This window comes from Bolinopsis microptera, chromosome 12, assembly GCF_026151205.1.
Source record: "Bolinopsis microptera isolate Bmic1 chromosome 12, MBARI_Bmic_1.0, whole genome shotgun sequence".
Taxonomy (NCBI): domain Eukaryota; kingdom Metazoa; phylum Ctenophora; class Tentaculata; order Lobata; family Bolinopsidae; genus Bolinopsis; species Bolinopsis microptera.
In genome coordinates this window covers 13,390,850-13,405,126 of record NC_087083.1, presented here as the reverse complement: position 1 = coordinate 13,405,126, position 14,277 = coordinate 13,390,850, and the positions used below count along the sequence as shown (strand labels likewise).

General features: G+C 37.7%; 1 protein-coding gene across 2 annotated transcripts in view; it reads left to right on the top strand.

Annotated features, from left to right (window-relative positions):
• LOC134824371 (uncharacterized) overlaps window positions 1–14,277 on the top strand; it is an 89,199-nt gene that overhangs the window by 68,540 nt on the left and 6,382 nt on the right. Inside the window, exons 2-5 of one of the 2 annotated variants that reach the window (XM_063836268.1) lie at window positions 8,975–9,261; window positions 9,498–9,646; window positions 11,831–11,952; window positions 12,106–12,244. In XM_063836268.1, coding sequence (XP_063692338.1) covers window positions 8,976–9,261; window positions 9,498–9,646; window positions 11,831–11,952; window positions 12,106–12,244 — 696 coding nt within the window. In that variant the 5' untranslated portion in view covers window position 8,975. Of the gene's footprint in view, window positions 1–8,963; window positions 9,262–9,497; window positions 9,647–11,830; window positions 11,953–12,105; window positions 12,245–14,277 lie in introns of those variants that run through there. The other variant, XR_010161392.1, reaches the window with a different exon arrangement.

The following is a 14,277-nucleotide window of genomic DNA, read 5'->3' as shown; positions in this document are numbered from 1 at the left end:
CGGAACGATATTTGACGAAGTCGATTATTTTGAGATCCTACTGATAAATTTTCTTTAAACTTTCCAGATAGTTGTATGGCTGTGAGACGGATATTATGTGCGATTTTGGGCGAATTTCTATGTGCCAAACCTGAGATATGACTTCAAACACAAGAAAATATCTCAAAATGGCGGTTTCTAGCGGAACGCAGGCACATATTTCGAGATCCTACTGATAAATTTTCTTTAAACTTTCCAGATAGTTGTATGGCTGTGAGACGGATATTATGTGCGATTTTGGGCGAATTTCTATGTGCCAAACCTGAGATATGACTTCAAACACAAGAAAATATCTCAAAATGGCGGTTTCTAGCGGAACGCAGGCACATATTTCGAGATCCTAATGATAAATTTCTTTAAACTTTCCAGATAGTTGTATGGCTATGAGACGGATATTCTGTGCGATTTTGGGCGAATTTCTATGTGCTAAACCTGAGATATGACTTCAAACACAAGAAAATATCTCAAAATGGCGGTTTCTAGCGGAACGCAGGCACATATTTCGAGATCCTACTGATAAATTTTCTTTAACTTTCCAGATAGTTGTATGGCTGTGAGACGGATATTATGTGCGATTTTGGGCGAATTTCTATGTGCCAAACCTGAGATATGACTTCAAACACAAGAAAATATCTCAAATTGGCGCGTTCTAGCGGAACACAGGCACATATTTCGAGATCCTACTGATAAATTTTCTTTAAATTTTCCAGATAGTTGTATGGCTATGAGACAGATAATCTGAGCAAGTTTGGGCGAATTTCTATGTGCCAAACTTGAGATATGACTTCAAACCCATGAAAACATCTCAAATTGGCGGTTTCGGAACGATATTTGACGAAAGTCGATTATTTTGAGATCCTACTGATAAATTTTCTTTAAACTTTCCAGATAGTTGTATGGCTATGAGACAGATAATCTGAGCAAGTTTGGGCGAATTTCTATGTGCCAAACTTGAGATATGACTTCAAACACAAGAAAATATCTCATAATGGCGGTTTCTAGCGGAACGCAGGCACATATTTCGAGATCCTACTGATAATTTTTCTTTAAACTTTCCAGATAGTTGTATGGCTATGAGACGGATATTCTGTGTGATTTTGGGCGAATTTCTATGTGCCAAACCTGAGATATGACTTCAAACACAAGAAAATTCTCAAAATGGCGGTTTCTAGCGGAACGCAGGCACATATTTCGAGATCCTACTGATAAATTTTCTTTAAACTTTCAGATAGTTGTATGGCTTTAAGACGGATATTATGTGCGATTTTGGGCTAGAAACCGCCATTTTGAGATATTTTCTTGTGTTTAAAGTCATATCTCAAGTTTGGCACATAGAAATTCGCCCAAACTTGCTCAGATTATCTGTCTCATAGCCATACAACTATCTGGAAAGTTTAAAGAAAATGTATCAGTAGCTCAGTAGGATCTCAAAATAATCGACTTTCGACAAATATTGTACCAAAACCGCCACTTTGAGATGTGTTCGTGTGTTTAAAGTCATATCTCAAGTTTGGCACATAGAAACTCGCCCAAAATCGCACAGATTATCCGTCTGATAGCCATACAACTATCTGGAAAGTTTAAAGAAAATCTATCATTCACATCTCTAAATATATACCTGTGTTCCGCTAGAACCCGCCAATTTGGAGATATTTTCTTGTGTTTGAAGTCATATCTCAAGTTTGGCACATAGAAATTCGCCCAAACTTGCTCAGATTATCCGTCTTATAGCCATGTAACTATCTGGAAAGTTCAAAGAAAATTTATCAGTAGGATCTCGAAATATGTGCCTGCGTTCCGCTAGAACGCGCCCATTTGAGATATTTTCTTGTGTTTGAAGTCATATCTCAAGTTTGGCACATAGAAATTCGCCCAAACTTGCTCAGATTATCTGTCTCATAGCCATACAACTATCTGGAAAGTTTAAAGAAAATTTATCAGTAGGATCTCGAAATATGTGCCTGTGTTCCGCTAGAACGCGCCAATTTGAGATATTTTCTTGTGTTTGAAGTCATATCTTAAGTTTTGCACATAGAAATTCGCCCAAACTTGCTCAGATTTTCCGTCTTATAGCCATGTAACTATCTGGAAAGTTTAAAGAAAATTTATCAGTAGGATCTCGAAATATGTGTCTGTGTTCCGCTAGAACCCGCCAATTTGGAGATATTTTCTTGTGTTTGAAGTCATATCTCAAGTTTGGCACATAGAAACTCGCCCAAAATCGCACAGATTATCCGTCTGATAGCCATACAACTATCTGGTAAGTTTAAAGAAAATTTATCATTCAGATCTCTAAATATATACCTGTGTTCCGCTAGAACCCGCCAATTTGGAGATATTTTCTTGTGTTTGAAGTCATATCTTAAGTTTGGCACATAGAAATTCGCCCAAACTTGCTCAGATCATCTGTCTCATAGCCATACAACTATCTGGAAAGTTTAAAGAAAATTTATCAGTAGGATCTCTAAATATATACCTGTGTTCCGCTAGAACCCGCCAATTTGGAGATATTTTCTTGTGTTTGAAGTCATATCTCAAGTTTGTCACATAGAAATTCGCCCAAACTTGCTCAGATCATCTGTCTCATAGCCATACAACTATCTGGAAAGTTTAAAGAAAATTTATCAGTAGGATCTCTAAATATATACCTGTGTTCCGCTAGAACCCGCCAATTTGGAGATATTTTCTTGTGTTTGAAGTCATATCTCAAGTTTGGCACATAGAAATTCACCCAAACTTGCACAGATTATCCGTCTGATAGCCATACAACTATCTGGAAAGTTTAAAGAAAATTTATCAGTAGGATCTCTAAATATATACCTGTGTTCCGCTAGAACCCGCCAATTTGGAGATATTTTCTTGTGTTTGAAGTCATATCTCCATTTTAGCATATATAAATTCTCCCAAACTCTTACAGATTATCCGTCATATAGCCATCTAACTATCTGGAAAGTTTAAAGAAAATCTATCAGTCAGATCTTGAGAAAATCAAAATTATATTCTAAGATATTCACTAAAACACTCGATTTTCGATCTTTTTATTTGGAACAGATTTGTCGAAAGTCCTTCTGGATGTTGTTGTCTAATAATACAAGACGTGAGGCGCGGCGACATTATAAATTTTAGAATTGCCCGCGCATTTTAGTACTTTGCCGCGGCTCCACTAGTTTTTAACGTTTACCTACTCAATACTGCACTCTCGTGGTTGCGAGAAAATGCGCGGCGCGACCCAGTAGTGCAGGAGGAAAGAAAAAATTTTTTTTTTTTAGGAAAGAAAAATTTTTATTTACCACAAAACAATCAATACATAATGTTATATTCATAAATAAATTCAAATTTCAATTTCAAACACATATACAGTACGCCGCGCACACAGCCACAATTTAAAATTGTTCAGAAATTCGTAGGTCAGCTGTAGGCGCCGCGCACATGATCTATTTAATTGTTATCTTACAATACATGTCAATACATATCTTACAATTACATGTCACATTTCTTAATTTCTAGAGCCAAAATTTCAGAAGCAAAATAATTTAAAAGATATTTCTGTCGTTCACGCAGTACAGGCCGTGAACACTGCGACCTAATTAATATAATTATGGAGAGATTCCAAAAAACCGCGCGCTCGTTATTTGTGATTAAATTGAGTGCGCGCCACTGTCAACCGCAGTACCGCTCAAGCATGAAGTACTAAGCGGTACGCAGTTTTGCGTGAGGCGTAGACATTTGTAGCACACGTTCGCGCACACATCGCGCTACAAACATGAACGGAAACAATGACAAATAATACAAAATAAGTATTTACAATTTTATTTCCTGATCCTGGGTTGATCAAATGAAAACATTAAAAGCAATTTTGTTAATGCTAAGTTTTTCGGAATTTATGAGCAAAATAAATTAATTTCTCATACGCGCGCACATGACAGGCTTGTAAAACTTTAAATTTAGTTAGACTATTAAGGTATTAAAATAATGGCTAGTCTTGGGACCATTTCATAGCGTCTATTTTTTAATTATCTTTCGGATAAGCAAGGATTGGGAAATGCGCCGCGCATAGGGATAAAATAGCGTGACAGATAACAAATAAGTGTTTAAGAATTTTAGTCAAAATCGAGCGCTATGAAATGGTCCGAGACTTTTTCGTGACTCCTAATAATAACTTCCCATCGCATATTGTCCGTCTAATTACTGGCACTTTTGTATGTTGTTATCCATGTGGGCAGTATAAACTCAATGATTTCTATAAGTTATAATGTATGAATGAATCAAGTCATTTTAATCGTCACTGCTGTCTAATCCTAGCTATTTGAGGAAGGGATAGTTTGCGGCAGAATTTAAACGTTTTATCACAACACTCATGTAGTTATTGTAATGATCTTTCAAATTATATTTTAAATGTTCAAAATGTAGTTATTGGTTATTAGATCCAAGGTTAACAACCAGAAACACCCCTTTAACAATGTAAGTCTTTGTTCGATTTCTAGCTAAGGGGCTGACCTACCTGACCCTTAATAAAAGAATTTGTAACATTTAAAGACTCTAGCTCCTAATTATTACACTTGCATATTATTATTATTTATTAAATCTAGAATAGCTAATAATTTAATAAATTATTAACAGGCCCCTTAACGTGGGCAATAATATACGCTTTATAAATTATATAAACAAATTGCAGTCTATTTTTCCAATGTTGTTAAGTGTCTCTTTAGATCTGTTTTGGTTTTTCGTGGGAGTTCCCACATTTGTTGGTTGAGAATGCTCAACATAACATACATGATGCTTGACTGCTTTATTGATCCGGACAGGCACCGGGGGCAGACATCCCAACACCAGTGCGTTGGGACATAGTGTTGGTCTGCTTCAGGACGTGTTAGATCCTAGAGAGGCCGCCATCCCCTCTACTGCTTTAGCTCAGCGGCAGCATGAGCCCTGGTTTCCTGCCACATTGGTACCTCTGAAAGTACAGAAAAGTGGTGGATTTCGGGGTCCAGGATCCTCCCTCTTTATTCTTTACGGTGGTATTATTTCTCTGAGATGTTTGCTGAGTCTTTATTTTATGATCTTTCTAGTTTAGTTGGATAAATCCTGGAGAGCATCATTTTGTCCCCAAAGAAATTCGACTCTTCTAATGAATGCTTTTTGTGTGCTGCTTTTTGTTAACACTTCATCTAGATAGGAATGTGAGTCACTTGCATAAATTGAAAGGTAAACGATCTGTTGAGTATCTACATTTCAAGAAAACAAAAATTTCAACATGTGCACTAAGAAAGGACTTCGACTCAGCCCAAACTGCCGGGTGATGAGTGAACCGCTTGTGAAAGTAGGATTTCGTTATAGAACCAACCCTAGTACAACATTTGACCACCTGGATCAAACACAGAGAAAGGAACAATTTTATTATTAATTAGAGCACGCATAACAATTTTATATAGAACCTAGAAGTTTCATGTCTTGGTACCCACACGGCCACACCCGTCTGTAAGTAGACATGTAGCTACGTCTTGATAAAGGCCGTGGGGTCTTCATCAACATTCTCTCGAAATTGATTTTATAGTTGTTTCTGATAGAAGATTAAGATTAAGAAGGGAGTGATATTTATCAGCTACTTTTGGTCCCATGGAAAAATATTGTTCTTAGCCTAAATTATCGCTGGATGAGGGTAAAGGATACCATTCTCAGCAAAACACTTGTGTATTTGTTAATATTTTTGACTAGGGCTATTAATTCAGTTCAAGTTAGTAGCTGGGATGAATACTTGTGAATTGTGATATCTAGCTTCAGCACTGCCCTTGAAACAATCTTGTCTCAAATTTCTTTTTCTTAACATTGATGGTTCTGATTGAGTCGTGTATTATTATTGAATCTCATACTTTGATATTTTTTCCCGATCCATGACTCAAAGTGCCGAAGGCACAAAAGAGTCAAGGACAAGGGTTAGCGATCGAGGTTTTTTTTTGATATGGTAGCTTGCGACCGTACCTGCGTGCGAGCGTGCCTGCGAGCGTACGTGCCCTCGCGACTGTTATCGCCCACGTGACTACCTGCGCAAAGTTATTTTGCGCACAAATTTGAATTAAATAATTGTTGGCGCGCGGCGCTGAACTGACCAAGTACATTATTAATTTCACAATGTACATATCCCACTAGGCACTAATTGATAGCATACTATTATTATTTTGAGTTACTATTTTGTATTACTATTTTGTATTACTATTTTGCACAGATCCGTGTCGGGTGTCAGGTTGCATAAACAATAAGCATATGGTTACATAGAAATATACACGATTTTCAAATTCAATATGGAATTATATTAACTTGGTGGCGCTCGGCCTGTCACTCCGCTATATCTGCATGCTTATAAACAGTTAAAACTGGGATCTCCAGGTTGTTTGGAATATGATAAAATACGCCATCACGGATCGGGAAATTGAGCGGCCATCCACAAAAAAAGCGGCCGCATTTCTTGTTTCATACAAATTTCTAATTTTTTTAATAGACTCAGGGAAGACAGGTTCTAATGGAAATAAATAGTCCAATCACGTATTGACGTTTCTATGTCATACTCATATTCTCAAATCATTTGTGTTATAGAAGTATTGAAAGTATTACATTATTAACATCTGCTATTGGAACAAACTCCCCTCGGATGTCAAGAATTGTGGGACTGTGTTAAGTTTTAAATTAAGATTAGAGGCTTTTAAAAAAGAGACTATTTTAAACAGATCTGTAAATGATAGTCATTTTTGGTATGTTTCGGACGAAGTACTAGGAAAGATTGAGGGATTAAATTATGCTACTAATAAAGAGAAGCACAATGAATATCTTGTGTGTAATCCTCATGTTGCTAAAAAACGCTTTATCAACTTATATAGTAGTGGAAAGTATGTAAATTAGATTCATTTTAACATGGTTGTTTAGGCCAATAGATTTAAGATAATTTTTAAACTTTAGTAGCTATATTTTTGATGATGTGTGATGATGTTTGTGTCATTATATTTTGATTTGATTTGATTTAGTCACCTAGTCTAGAGAATAAATTTTTTTCCCTACTCTTGCCGAAAGCAAAAAGATCGTAGGGAATAAGTAATCGGGTTTAGATATATGAGGTGGCCCGATGGACCTGCGGTGACGACAAAAGTCTACTCCTTCGCAATATAGACCACTTCCCTATAATTAAGTGTATAGGAAGCGTCTGTTATGCTGCGCGCGACGCTAGCCATGTGTTAATTAATTACAGTGAAATTCCTCCTTCGCAAAGTTATTTTCCGCAATTTTCTGGATTCATTTATTGTTGGTGCGCTGCGCTGCATTGATGAAATAAATCGTCAATTTTTACCATGCACGAATCCCACTCATTTATAAAAAACATAGTATGTAAATATTGTGCACTTTTTTCCAGTCACACTTTTCACTCAAAAGAATTAATGCCATAATGGTACAAGTATGTACATGGTAGGGAAAATTGATCGTGCGTGGTTTAACCGCGGCGAAATTCTTGTTTAAATCGTATGATGTCAAAGTTTATTGGCATTGCTTCAATGAATCTCCTACACATTGAGACCCCAGTTGACTTGATTCAATGGATTATAATTTACACAGGTCTGACCACTTGGAGGAGTACCCTTTGAACTTGTTATATTGCTAATGCAGCAAATTTATTTCCGCAGAAACCATTACCATGCTCTCAGACAAAATAGTTAATAATATTATGTTTACAGTATGCACTGAAGGGGGTATCCTAGGAAGTTTTTTGAACTTTTAACAGGTACCCCTCCTCATTTAACCCTCAAGCAAGTTTCCTATCATTCGGACTTCGGTTGAGTCGACCAGGGAGATTGCATATATCCAATGGATTCTTAGCTACTCTCTAGACTAGGTGACAAAAGGGAACTGCTGGGAGGTTAGTGGTTCTCACTTCTCTCTCTCTCTTTTCTCTCTCTCTCTCTTTCTCTCTCTCTCTCTCTCTCTCTCTCTCTCTCAGTTACGATCAACGGACACTGGCCTCCTGCGGTTAGTGGTTCTTTTCAGAAGCACTGATGTGCCATATTCTACATTCTAAACTATAGGCTATATATCTGCTCATTAATCCAAATTAGGCAAAGATCCAGTGTAATATTCCCTACCCTTCAGAATCTACTCACAGATCTTGACTGATAGGAATGAATATATATTAACTATTAAGGGGCTTGAATTTGTTCTGTTTTTATTGAGATTGATGGTTATCATGAAGACATGAAAACGACGATTCTCAAGTCAAGGCAACCCACTTATGTACACATTAAGGTCATCTCTATTATATTTACTTTCTATAGCAATGTTAGAATTAGAAAGTTTATTAGAAAGTTTATTAGAAAGTTTATTGGAAAGTTTATCATTATGAGCTTCATAAATCTGAAAAGCTAAGGCAGATTTGTTATAATGCCCTCTTTTAAAATCACCTCTATGATAGTTCATTCTAATATTCAAAGGTAACCAAGTCTGCCCGAAATAAAAACCTGAGTCACACGATATACATTTGGCTACATAAATGACATAACTATCACTACAATTTAGGTTCATGTTTATTTCACAGTTTTGTGGTTATTTACTGTGAAACTCCCACTTGTACTTGGGTCATAAACCGTTAGGCAGCATTCAGCAAGTCAGACATCTGGACCTGCCACAAGCTTGTAACGTGTAGTTATCGTATTCTCTGCCTTTGATGTTATTAGAAGCAGTGGCCAGTTTTTCTTTCTTTTAAATAACTGGTTGCTAATGTTGCAGCCTCTTAACTCACAAATTATTCTAATAATAAGTTATCCGTTAAAAGCTCGAGATTGCATTAAAATTACTATTTATATTTATAATGATTTCATATGGCTGGTAGAAACTAAAAATAAATCTGGTGCTGAATATTTTTCTTTACAACTTTCACTTCAAACAATATACATTCCAGCATGTCATGGAATGTTGACGCCCCAGAATTTGTCCCTGGAAGAAGATTTGTCCCGCAAACCACCCCTACAACCCCACCTAATGAGTCTCCACCAAAGGAAGTTCATCTGAGCTCCCGATCACGTGACCCATCACGTGACCCATGTCACGTGTCACGTGTTACCAACGGTGAGCCGTCATCTTCTTCAAGTAGCTCGGGTATGGTTAGTTCTCTGAGGTACAGTGACGTCACTGCTTTACACTCTGACGGTGGGGAGGCTGCTGATGTACAATCTGAAGTTGTTGAAGGTTTGTTTTTGGAGTCCGGACATTCTAATAATTCATATAATTAAGTTATTCATCAGGCAAAGAATGTACAATGTTTTAGGTAACATAAATATTGAAACGAGAGCCATAGCGAGCTTCTACGAAACCCCTTATAACTTTATAACCTACTTACAAAATTACAAACTCGTTACCGGGAAACATCAACTATTCCAAACAACCTGCCACAGTTGAAATATCTAAAACTTGTCCCTGACCAGGTGAACCAGGAAGTAGTGGTGAACTCTGTCCCTACTACCTTGAAACAGGCACATGCTCAGAGGACGAGATGTGTGTTAATATTCACGGGTTACTATGTGAACACTGTAGCCGATATTGCTTGCCCCCCAACAACCCAAAACTTCAGAAGGTACGTCTTTTTTTTCCCTTTTTTTTTGAGACTTAGGTTTTTTTGTTATTGGATTGTTGTTGGGAGTATAGCATGCTCAGAAATGTGGAATGTGGGGAATGGGGCTCTATCTGCCACATGAGACCCTCTGAAAGAATTATAATTATATCACCAGCAGCAGTATTACTAAGTTGGTTATCAAGGAAATTAATCCAACTGTAAGATACCAGTCCAGAGCTGAGGTAACAAAGCAGCAGGTGCTGGCGGGTACATCATAGTTCATAGCAATTAGCTGAAGAGGTAAAGGCCAAATAAAGGCCAAAGCCTCCAAGGTGACAGTATTCTGGCAGATCTACATAAATGTATTAGCGTGGTTTAGGTGGAGCTAGGCCAGTGTATGCTAATAACCTTGGTGGATGATATTAGACTATTGAATATTATACAGTAATACTCCACTTAATGGGACGTACTGGGGTGCGGGGATTCAGATTCTCAATAATTATTTGGGTTTTTAATTATTTGGTAAATTTATTTATCTAGACAATAGACCAATTTTTCGAGTTGTCTGAAACAGAAAAATCAGAAATTTTTCAAGAATTTAATTTGATTATTATTATATACGCGATAGGTTCCAATTTCTCCTGTGTAAGTTTGTACTGGAACTTCAGATGATATCATAAGGGGTTACTTACAACTTAAATGTTACCAGTTTGTAAGTCTTCGCACACACATATATTACAGATCGCGAGATCTCAACTTTCCTGGCGGTAATCCCAAATAACACTGGCTTTTGTCATGACAGTTAATCAAATAACGTGCAGATCAACCATCAATCATCAATCAATCATCAAGCTTCTGAAATCGATTCTAACACAAATAATTTTGTCTGAATTGTGTCTAGATAATTTTGTCTATCTACAAACAGACAGATATTATTGATTGATTGTCTTGACAATCCTATGTAGACATTGTCCAAATAGAAACCGTTATAATGAACAATTACGTGTGTTTAATGGGAAGAAGAACTCCCATTTACTGAGGGTCATTTCCTTGACAACCCAGGGAAATTGGGGTATTTTTGTAGTGTACGTTGACTATCCCGACTTTAGAGACAATGTTAACTTACATCTGTATTGTTACATAATAATCATTTAGACATTTAAATAGATTCATTTAAACGAAGAATGTACCCAATTTACAAAAAAGTAAGTCTCAACTTATCAAGTAAGGTAGTTTTAGTAGTTGAGTTAGCAATGACCAGTAAAGAACTGTGTTGCTAATCTAAGGCTCTCTTTCTCAAGTTTAGAATTGTTAATCAAAACAGATTTTGACCGCTAGATTATCATAATAATGGTTTACTCAGGGATCGCTTATTTCTGAGAAGAGACCGTTAGTAATTGCACGTGATCTCGTCACCTGATCTCGTCACCTGATAAGGGAACCATTCGTTACTAAAAGTTTACCGTTGGTTACTGAGAAGCGATAGTTTATTATTGCATGCTATCTTGTTTAATGATAGGAAGACTGTTTGTTACTGTGAGACAAAGGGACTGTTTGTAATACGGGCCTTGAGCTCATATGATAAATGAATCCAAATCGGTATTCGGTAATGATGGTTTAGTTTGGTTGGTGAGTTCGGATCCTAATAATCAATCAACCAATGGGTTCAAGTTTGTATGTTACCAATGAATTTGTAATTCTTTTATCCGCACAATTTCTGTCCGTATTCAACCATGAACAGTGGAATAGTTACCACATGAAGAAACGGTTTCTCAGAAACCTGGCCTTTCTCTATTAGGTTAAAATTAGGTTAAGAATCTGAAATCACTATGAAAATTGAAAATTCCAGGAATCCTAAATCCAAGGACCCTAAATCACCGGGTCACAAATTACTCCGGATGGAGTAAAGGTTAAAGTAGATGAACTCGTGCTTTCTCTCACGTACAGACCAAAATTAGTGTGGACTTTTGTACTTTGCGTAGCGCGCGATGCAGTCCTCAAATACAAATGCTCTTTAATTTCGACGCGCGCGGTGGAGCGCGTTCCTTGGATTATTTACAGAACCGATTCAAAAGATGGAATATTGGGGGTTTCATTCTAAATGGGTATATTGTTTCCATCGCTTAGCAACCGGTATCCATTCTTTTACGTCACACAATGCATAATCCCTCCTTTCATCCGCTAACCCACACTTTGCTCATTCAGTGCCACGAAGATATCTGCGCAGAGATAAAGTCGTACAAAAAAGCCGCTGAGGCCAGCAAGGAACTCACATGTGCCATTTGTTTTGAAGTTGTCCTTGAAAAGGAGGATAAGAAACAAAGAAAGTAAGTTTATATTATGTTATTATTTGAGTGAGATCACCTGATTTGACACATCATGCGTACTCAACAGACCACATACCCTGCCAATTTTATCAGACTTATGGAACTTAACAGTTTAGTTACAAATTTAGTTTTTATATGATTGTAAAATTTCAGATTCGGGCTATTATCAGAATGTTGGCATACGTTCTGCATCGAGTGCATTAGGCGTTGGAGAGCGAGTCAGTCTAAAGATCAGACCAAGAGGAACTGCCCAATTTGCAGGAAGATAAGCTACTTCATCGTTCCTTCAGAGGTCAGTTTTAACGTTCCTTGTTTTGCTTTTTTAGGAGTTTAGGGCTTTTGATACAATCAACTTATTTTGATACATGTTTATAAGCTTTTTGAATTACTCTGTATATAAGCCGGGTGTTTTAGTGGTAACACGATCATAAGGATCTTTTTTATATTGTTTGAATAATTGTAAGCAATAACACTGTTAGTAAGCTGAACGCGTAGTAACTTGTTGAGTTAACATTCTGGAATGTACATGCAACATTGTACAAATTCCACCACTCACCACACTGTAAATCAGGATATTGTTGATTGTATTAGGATGTTAACTGTAGCATGCTATGTATATTTCTGAGGAATTGTGTGTTAATACATGTTACATGTATACGTGTGCATGTGTATACAATGATAGGCTTCTGCTTCATATTGTGGCCCTATAACTTACAGTGTTTATGGCTGCTATTAACATCGTAACCTTACCGCGGATGTAATTTTAAATCATTTGCCACCTAATACTTAAAGTACATATAGTATAGTATATTGTATAATACTATGTTTACAGTACACTACAATGTAGATGTGCTGGAGAAGCATCCTAAAAAGATGATTGATCCTTTAGCAGGGCCCTTCCCCCTTAATCACGGTTACCCGATCATTCGGCTGGGTCAACTGAGGACATTTCACACAGATTTGTAATGTTGCATAAATCTGATATGATGGAATCCTTAGTTCACTCCTTAGACTGGTTTGATTTGGCATGATCATTTCCCGTTCTGATATCACGCGATATTCTCTAGTACATACCAGGGGTTTGAAAATAAAAATGGTCACATAATTGTTTTAAAAGACACCTTCATCATCAAAAAAATAGCCTTTAACTCAAGTTAACATTACCTAACGATTTGAAGTGATATTAAGTATCATGCAATCAGAACTCATTTACAGTTTGTACGCTGGGATATGTTTCGGTGGAGTTGAACGGAGTTGTGCCTTCTAAGATAGTGCCGGACTTGGTGCCTATTTTTTGCGAGTCCAGTATTTTGTCTAAACAGGTTAGGGCAGGATGAAGAATTGAACACATTCGGCAATCAGAACTTGGTTCATACGTACTGTTATTGTTCGACACGCCCTGAACTTCGACTCTGTCTAACGTTCGTGCACTACATGGACGGTAACCATTAAGTAATTCGTCGGGTCGGTTCACGCCACGTATGTCGAAGTGATCCACTGAGTCAGTCGTAAGCAGCAGATGATCCCAATTCCTATCACACGCATGACGCATTGTATAAAGACATATCTATGATTGGGATAACAAGTTTATATGCTTGGGCCATATATAAGGTCACGATGATTCTACTGGAGATGCACTGATAAGACCTGCTCCGGACGCCTCAACCTGATGATTGTCACTACTGTGACGAGTACGAAGCCTCATTCCCACCCTCCTACTCTTCCAGCGAACTCAGTCCACATAGCAAAACAGAACACGAAACGGAAAGCTTCAGATACTGACCTCCCTACGAAGTACGAAACACCTAGATAAGGATCTGACCAAGTGGAAGATCAACCAGAAGATGCTGAGACGACCACCTCCTCCCCGACAGAAGAAGTGGGTGGATTACGACTGTCGCTTGAACGCTATAATATTTATTGAATGTGGAAAGTTCTTTGTCGCACTTGAGTTCATGTCGCACTACAGTTCAGGTAGCGTACTGAAGTGCGACAGTGTCGATCTTGGAGGTTTTCGCACTAGGGTACGTGTCACACTCTCTCTCTCTCTCTCTCTCTCTCTCTCTCTCTCTCTCTCTCTCTCTCTCTCTCTCTCTCTCTCTCTCTCTCTCTCTCTCTCTCTCTCTCTCTCTCTCTCTCTCTCTCTCTCTCTCTCTCTCTCTCTCTCTCTCTCTCTCTCTCTCTCCCCTCTCTCTCTCACTCATTCTCTCTCTCTCTCTCTCTCTCTCTCTCTCTCTCTCTCTCTCTCTCTCTCTCTCTCTCTCTCTCTCTCTCTCTCTCTCTCTCTCTCTCTCTCTCTCTCTCTCTCTCTCTCTCTCGCTCTCT